Source organism: Phytophthora parasitica (assembly GCF_000247585.1).
Source record: "Phytophthora parasitica INRA-310 unplaced genomic scaffold supercont2.1, whole genome shotgun sequence".
In the NCBI taxonomy this organism is placed as follows: domain Eukaryota; phylum Oomycota; class Peronosporomycetes; order Peronosporales; family Peronosporaceae; genus Phytophthora; species Phytophthora nicotianae.
Window position 1 is genome coordinate 536,896 of NW_008634126.1, and position 7,659 is coordinate 544,554.

Below are 7,659 nucleotides of genomic sequence, written 5' to 3' on the forward strand. Positions count from 1 at the left end.
ACTATAGAATAGCTGTGAGTTTAAAAGTTCGCCAACAAAGCAGTGTGAGGATGTTTTTAGGCTCGATTCTTTCATTTTTACTACGAAAAGTAGCATTCGTCACCGTATGTTCTCGGCCCAAAAGTCTCTGTTTGCAGAGATTTAGGAGGTGATTCAGGGGAAAGCTGTCTTCAGGTAATCTTGGAAATCCTTTTCCGTCGTGATCGGATGTCCATATTAATAAGGTTAATAAGATTGGTCGGTACATGAACATACAATACACTCGAGTTTATGCGCACAGTAGGGCGATTTGGCGTGAATATTTATCTTCACCTCTTTCAAGTTACCCAGTCTGTCGCAAGTGGGCGTAAGTTGATACGTGAACAGCGAAGAATGACATCACAAAACGCGTGATGCAGGTCGTTTGACAATAAGAGCCGGGGGTGGGGGGGGGGGGGGGGGGGGGGTATCTACCATGATGGATGTTGGCGTACTGAACTAGTGGACGACGGCCCAAAAGAATCGGCCCATTGTAAATAGATACCTCACATTGTCTTTCACATTGTTGGGGGTGATGTGATATTCGTGTCAATTTGCTTTCACTACTGCAACCACGACAAAAAAAATGGAGCTCATCCGTCACGCCATCCAGTACGTGCAGTCATTGAGAACAGATCGGTGTTTTTGTTCTCTTTCCTTCCAGTCCCTGGAATCCAGTGCTTATTAACAGTTGGTATCTTTGCTTTTTGTTTACTCGAAGTGCGTGAGCCTCAAATGTAGACCAAAACGTACACTACCGTACTTTTTTTTGGTATCTGTATTTTGAGAGGACTGCATGTATTATTACGGTTCAACGATGGAGACCGATGGACTCATCGTGCATCCACCCATTGTTTGGCCATCGATTCAAAGGGAAGAACGGTCCAGCTGCCTCTTACATTTCGCTTTCAAGACCACAAGGCATCCTCCTTCCTCCAGGGTACGATATTAATATTTTATCTAAACAACGCACTTCTCGGTGAGGATACTCCCCGTCAGCGGAGCGTGTTGTCATTTTTCAATTCACAAACATCAACACACTCCCTGCTGCTCCTCCCTCACCCCTCTCTCACTCTCTCTCTCGAATGAAGTTCCTGATCCTTCTACCCGTTATGGCCACCGTCATCGCTACCGCCAGCGCTGGAAATCCCGTGAATCTTCGGAAACCTGAGTATGACCCCGAGTCACTTGATGGCAGTGACAGCGACGATTGTCCGAACAAATGTCATGTGAAGAAGTACCACGGCGTTGTGCAGGGGAAAAAGTGTTTAGAGCGCCTAGTAGAGTGCGTGGACGATCCCGAACTCACCGTGTCATCGCTCATCGGCATTTTCGCAGAGGCTAAAAGTTTTGAGTGTACCTTCACCCTGGCTGGCAGTGGTAGCTACAAATCCATTAACCTGGAGAATGTGCTACTGCCCGAAGGCACGACCCTTGACGGACATCCGATCACGACGGAAAAGGATTTCCAAGATTACCTGAAGACAGCTTTCCCCTGAATCACCTCCTAAATCTCTGCAAACAGAGACTTTTGGGCCGAGAACATACGGTGACGAATGCTACTTTTCGTAGTAAAAATGAAAGAATCGAGCCTAAAAACATCCTCACACTGCTTTGTTGGCGAACTTTTAAACTCACAGCTATTCTATAGTGGTTCTGCAATGGGAAATCTAGTAGAAATATCATTAGGGCTCAGGTGAAGTAACCGCATAGTTGGTCAATGCACAGTCGTGAGTACTATTACATTTGACCCAAAGAAGTCTTAAATGATCAGAAACTTTTTGATAGACAAAGTCGTGTTACGCACGGAGAAGCTCTGAAATTTCGAGCATGATATGCTTACTGTTGGTTAAACGAGTTGGAGATGGGTTGAGCTCGAAACATTTAGGATGCTTATCTTTTATTTACAGCAATGTGCGGTTGCATGATGACTCGTCAATACTACAATAGCTACAGTCGGCATGAAACATATCAATGGGAGTGTTTCGGACGGAGATCACGCTTCCTTTCTACATGTAGTATATATGTTCATTGCCACGGTAAGAAGTTGGCAGTGGGCGTGGTTTCGCTGTTCTGTAGCAGAACTGAACACCCATCTTGCGCTTGATCGTCCCCATATCACGCATTTCACCAATGAAGCCGACGTGGTGATGCTCAAAGGTTTCCAGACTCCATTGATAAATTGCTGCAACAATTGAGAATTAGATGCCACATTAACTCAACCACTGCATGCTTTATAGTAGGCATACTTGAATGAACTGATAGCTTTCCGGAGTATCTAATGCGATTCCTGTAGGTGGACACGAAGTTAGCATGTTTATCTCCTGTTTGTGTTGTTTCTCTCCTTCATTTCCTGTCGACTGTGAGGACATCAGCGCGTTATTCTACTCTCGTATTGCACAAGGTCTTTTCCGACTTGTACCTATGTAAACTGTCCGAACAGTCCCGATTAGATTTGGCGAAAGTCGTCACGCTTCGGGGTCCAAAAACCCTTAGCTGAAGATGGTTTTGGAGGTTGGAACAGGTAAACAACACCGGAATTTGTCCTGGGTCATTAATATAGTGCCTCGACGAATAGCACTTTGGGCTAAGCGAGGTATTGTTTTTAGCCCATGATAAAACACAAAATATAAACCCAGAAGAATTGCTGGGTGCCAATGCTCAAGGAAAGGGAAGGTGGGACGTACAATCCAAGGAGGTCAAGAACGAAGCTGGAAATCAAGGGACACTGAGGAAAAATACGTTGGATACGTCGGCTCGAACTAGAACGATGAGAGAAAGTATGCTTCCGAGCGTCGATGATGCAGTGATGACACGGATGGAAAAGGTTTTGCTCATTACCGTTCGCCGACCTAAACCACCACGATAATAGCTTGGCAGAATTGGAACAGCGCTGGTTTGGTGTAGCAATAGTGCATGAGTTACTGAGTGCTGGGATGAACGAGCAGACTGCTTCACCTTTTGAACAGTATACGTATATTGTATACCGAATACTCGATGATGACCATTTCGAGGATCCATTGTTTACATCTATTGTTTACGAGGTGCTCAGAGATTACCAAGAAGGACTGGTTCGTAGAGCAGCTAGAAGAAGTAGTAAAAACCAAAATTCACTTTTCAATTTGCTTCAGAGATAAAAGCTTCTTCTGTAACATGCAGCCTCTTTCTCAATCGTAGAGGTCCGTTGAGTCGATAGCGCGTTCACATTGGATACAGTTAAGCGAGGTATTGTTTTAGTCCCTGAAAAAAAAACACGCAAACATATACATATATATATACATATAAACAGATAAATAACTTGCAGTTGCATGTTGCACGAAGATGGGACTGTCGCCCTGTGTTCATCCATTTCTAACGATGGCACCTCTAACTAACAAATAAAACTATCGAACTAGAAATGTGCCATTTTGAAGTTAACCTTTCGCGCTACAATGGTGCATTTTCGCCCTTTAAGGGTCAGTGCAAAGAGGTAGGAATCAGTCTCTAAAAGGGAGATTATTTCGCCATTTCTACATATCCCATAGTTAAAAGATACCTTTCTAGCTAGCCGTACTTCGGACAGAACATTTACCTGGTTTCCTGCACGTTAACCGAGGAGTGAGCTGGGGTGAGATGATTCCAGCATTCGGTCGTGGATATCTAGAAACGCACCGAAAAAGAGCTTGTTGAAAATACCCGTATCAAAATAGGAAGCATGGAAATGAATCATTCACTGCAGTTCGGAGTTGTGTCGCTTCAAGTGTGTGTGTCGGCGAACGGCAGTCCGTTTTGGCATTGAAGTAAAATGGGTGCCATTTCGCTCCTCACTTTGGTTTTGTCAACGAACTACGCAGATTGATCGCCGCTGCTTGATGCGACCAAGACGACATCTACCAGTCCAGGACTCACTATGGGGAATCCCAATACCAGTCCGGGTAACACTGGCCTCGAGTCGGTCATCGCGGGATCTCAGCCCCATGCGATATTTACTATTACTTTTACGTGTTTTTCTTTTTAAAAAAAGTACAAGAACGCAACTTTATTAAAGTTAGCGAAGATGATTACGATTTGTACTGTATATGCTTTGTTGCACAAGATCAGTTGAACTTGTTGAAAGAGAGAGAATGGTGGTCTTCTATTTGAGTGCTATGTTTGTATGCCTATAGACGCCTGATATGCAATTAGGCGGTTCTGCATAGAATCCGTCCTTCGTCTTTTTGATTTTGTAGGGCTGGGTGTGTGGCGGACATGCTGGGCCATCCTAGTGATGCGCTCTCACTACGACGTCATCTGTAGTTGCCCATTTTCTAATTACGAAGTTAGTGTTGTATAAAGTCGTAAAGATTAAAGTAACATGTATTGTATTCTAGTGATACTGCTTCCATCTACCAAAGGCAGATAGACTGTAAACTAGCGCGCCCTACTCACTGTCGGTGCTACACGCTGCTGAACTACATTGGTTGTGCACGAGGGTCGGTGCTCTGTTGTCAATTTGCCAGCAGATTCAAAGTTGAAGATCTACGTCTTTGCTTTAAGCTTCGACGTTGCCAGGTTCGTCGTAGTGATTAGTACAATTCAACATTAGCTCTGTGTATCTAACCATTATTCAGTGTGAAGAGCGCAGTCGAGCCGCGATAACTCGTCCAGTAGTACACATAGATTGACTTCCCCCTTGGCACCGAGCAACGCTTGCCACATGAGACTGCCAAGAACGCAATTACTAACGAAGACTGGGAAGAAGAACTAGCTAGAAGCCATAATCTGCATTTCTGCGATCTCGCGTAAATGCAGAAAGAAATCTCACGGCTAAAGGCGCCCAGGGGTTGAGATCCAAGGGGTTGATATGCTGTTCTTGCAGAGAGCGTTGATAAATTCCTCAAGATCGCGCTGATATCGGAACCGTTCATAACAAATATCTGTTATTCATCATTCAGCAACGTTTCTAACTATGTTGTGACATCACTCAGGTAAGCAAAGTATTGGCATACTTTTTCTATAAAATCTAATCCCTCTGGCAACAAGGCTGAGAGCATGCTACTGTCATCTAAACTATAGGATGTTGAGGTTAATGGCCTTCTATTTGTGTTTTATCCTATAGAAAACTATAGGATGTTGAAGTTGTCTGAGTCACCAAGTTCATGTGGTCCACCTGGTTTTGCCCGAATACAAGCCCCACCGAGATGCACGTCAACAATTGACAAGCTGGTGTGTCAATGACGCGGGTGGACGAGAAGCTCGGCCGCGCGCTGGCTCGCCGTCGTACTGTGGGCACGCTGCGCACGCTGCAGGTGCAGGATGAGAATGTTCCTGCCGCCGTCGATTTTTACTCGAACGACTATCTGGGCTTCGCACGCTCGCAGCCACTCAAGGAGCTCGTGAAGACGCGTCAGAAAGAGCTACAGAGCCAGCACATGCACATGCTGGGGGCCACGGGCTCGCGACTCATTTCAGGCAACTCACGGTTGTTTATGGAGACGGAGAAGAAGCTGGCTACTTTCTACAACAGGTAGGAAGCTGTTAGAATACCTGCAAAGAGCTCTGGACTGACGGAAATCCTATTTGAACTTTAGTGAGGCAGCGCTGCTGTTCAATTCAGGCTACGCTGCCAATGTGGGCGTCATGTCTTGTGTACCACAAACCGAGGACGTGATTCTTTACGACGAACTGGTACACAACTCGTGCCACGAAGGAATTCGATTGAGTCGCGCGTACGCGAACGACCGCTCATTCTCCTTCAGACACAACGATCTGGAGGATCTCGAACGTAAACTACAAAACTACTCGTCGTCTTCAAGCGGAGACGATGCGCACAAACCGTGTGTATATGTGGTGGTAGAGTCACTGTACTCTATGGACGGCGATTTCGCTCCATTGGATGCTATGGCTTCGCTTTGTGAGAAGATGGACGCGTTTCTAATTGTCGACGAGGCTCACAGCACTGGCGTCTACGGTCCTCACGGTTCCGGTGTTGTACGTGAGTTGGCTTTAGAACAAAAGTATGAGAACGCTATCGTGTGTCGCGTTCACACATTCGGCAAGGCCATGGGCTGCCACGGCGCTGTAGTGTGCGGATCCCAAGTGCTGATCGACTATCTGGTCAACTACGCGCGGTCCTTCATCTACACGACCGCATTTCCATTCGACCAGCTCGTATCAATCATCGCTGTACACGAATTCTGTGCTAGCCTCGCAGCCCAAAAACTACGCAATCATGTCATCGAACTGGTGCAATATTTCAAGGGCAAGATAAGCCGTTGTCCGAATATCCCGCACGATGCTCTCCTAGCCAGCGATTCTCCTATCCAAGGTGTCGTATTCGAAGGCAACCATCGTGTATTGAGGGCTTCCCAGCAGATGAACGCGATGGGAATCCGTGTGATCCCCATTCGCTCCCCGACTGTACCGAAGGGTGCGGAGCGGTTCCGTATCGTGATCCACGCTGACAACACGCACCACGAAGTGGATCAACTGGTGAACGCCCTTGGTGCCATGTTTGATGCTCGCCGCGATTCCAAATTGTAGAGATCTAGACGATTTTGAAACGTTTATTTGTTTTTGCTGAATTAAATTTTCTGTTATCCGAACGTTGACAACTTTGATCTTAGACTGCATTGTCGACACGGGCGGTGCTGGCACCAGCACGTAGCGTGACGGACGCGTCGTCTTGGACAGCCGCCTTGGCCATCGCTCGCTGCAACAAGCGCGCGCATCCGATATTGCCACTCTGCTCGGCAATGTACAGTGGGGTATGGTGGTCCACGTCTTCTCGGAACGGATCGGCATGGTGGTCCAGCAGCAGCTTCACGCAGAGCGCGTGGCCGCCCAATGCCGCCAGATGTAGGGGCGTAATGCTGCGCTCGTCCGTAGCGTTCGGGTCAGCGTTGGCTGTCAGCAACAGCCTTGTGCACTCGTTGTGACCACCGCGCACAGCGTAGTGTAGCGCCGTGAGGTTTTCGTTGCTACGGGCGTCCACGTTCCGGTCCGTAGAGTGGACCCAGCGCTTGACGACGCGCGCGTTGCCCGACTCGGCCGCCTGACGCGCGAAACCCGGGAGATCCGAGACCGGGTTCACACCGCCACTGCCTCTGTCCTCTTCTGTGACGGATTTGCGCTTTTTGCGAAGCAGTTTGCGGGCCATGATCTGCACCTGCTGCTTCTGGTACGAGGACGCAGCCACCAGGAAGACCACAATGAATACAACCACGACTCCCAACGCAAGCGCAAGCGGGTGGATCTGCATGCGACCTGAAGCCGACACACCTACGTTGATACGCGCGTATTCATGCGTGGTGGCGTCGATGGGCTTCATGGCGGAGTGCGAGCAGCTACAGATACCTCCTCGCTCAACTGTAGTTGGTCAAGTTGTGACGCGTAGGCAAAGGAAACGGTACAATGTACCAGTTCTCAGTACATGAACCAATAAGGTACCATGGTACATTATACCACACGGTACTTGGGTTTTTTTTCAAACCTAAAGCAAATTTCTCATTCAAAACTTTTCTGAAAACGTCATAAAGCACTTTTTCCTGAAAAAAGTTCTTGCCTTGACTAAAAAAAGCTTTTCATGTTCTCTGGATATTTATATCCAGAGTCTTAGCGGCTTCGGAAACCCTCGGATATCCTGTATCATATTATATTTGGTTACTTTTGTAATAACTCAAT

At 47.1% G+C, this 7,659-nt stretch overlaps 3 protein-coding genes across 3 annotated transcripts; 2 read left to right on the forward strand and 1 right to left on the reverse strand.

Moving 5' to 3' along the window:
• Positions 1-1,130: 1,130 nt before the first annotated feature.
• Positions 1,131-1,517, forward strand: PPTG_00127 (hypothetical protein; the record flags this gene model as incomplete). The annotated part of the gene is made up of 1 exon (XM_008891492.1): positions 1,131-1,517. One exon carries the CDS (start codon positions 1,131-1,133, stop codon positions 1,515-1,517), a length of 387 nt encoding a protein of 128 aa, XP_008889740.1.
• Positions 1,518-5,182: 3,665 nt separating this feature from the next.
• On the forward strand, positions 5,183-6,581 carry PPTG_00128 (8-amino-7-oxononanoate synthase). The gene is made up of 2 exons (XM_008891493.1): positions 5,183-5,503; positions 5,568-6,581. Exons 1-2 carry the CDS (start codon positions 5,211-5,213, stop codon positions 6,517-6,519), a joined length of 1,245 nt encoding a protein of 414 aa, XP_008889741.1. The 5' UTR covers positions 5,183-5,210; the 3' UTR covers positions 6,520-6,581.
• PPTG_00129 (hypothetical protein) lies at positions 6,500-7,409 on the reverse strand. The gene has a single exon (XM_008891494.1). It carries the CDS (start codon positions 7,304-7,306, stop codon positions 6,599-6,601), a length of 708 nt encoding a protein of 235 aa, XP_008889742.1. The 5' UTR covers positions 7,307-7,409; the 3' UTR covers positions 6,500-6,598.
• Between the last annotated feature and the right edge of the window lie 250 nt (positions 7,410-7,659).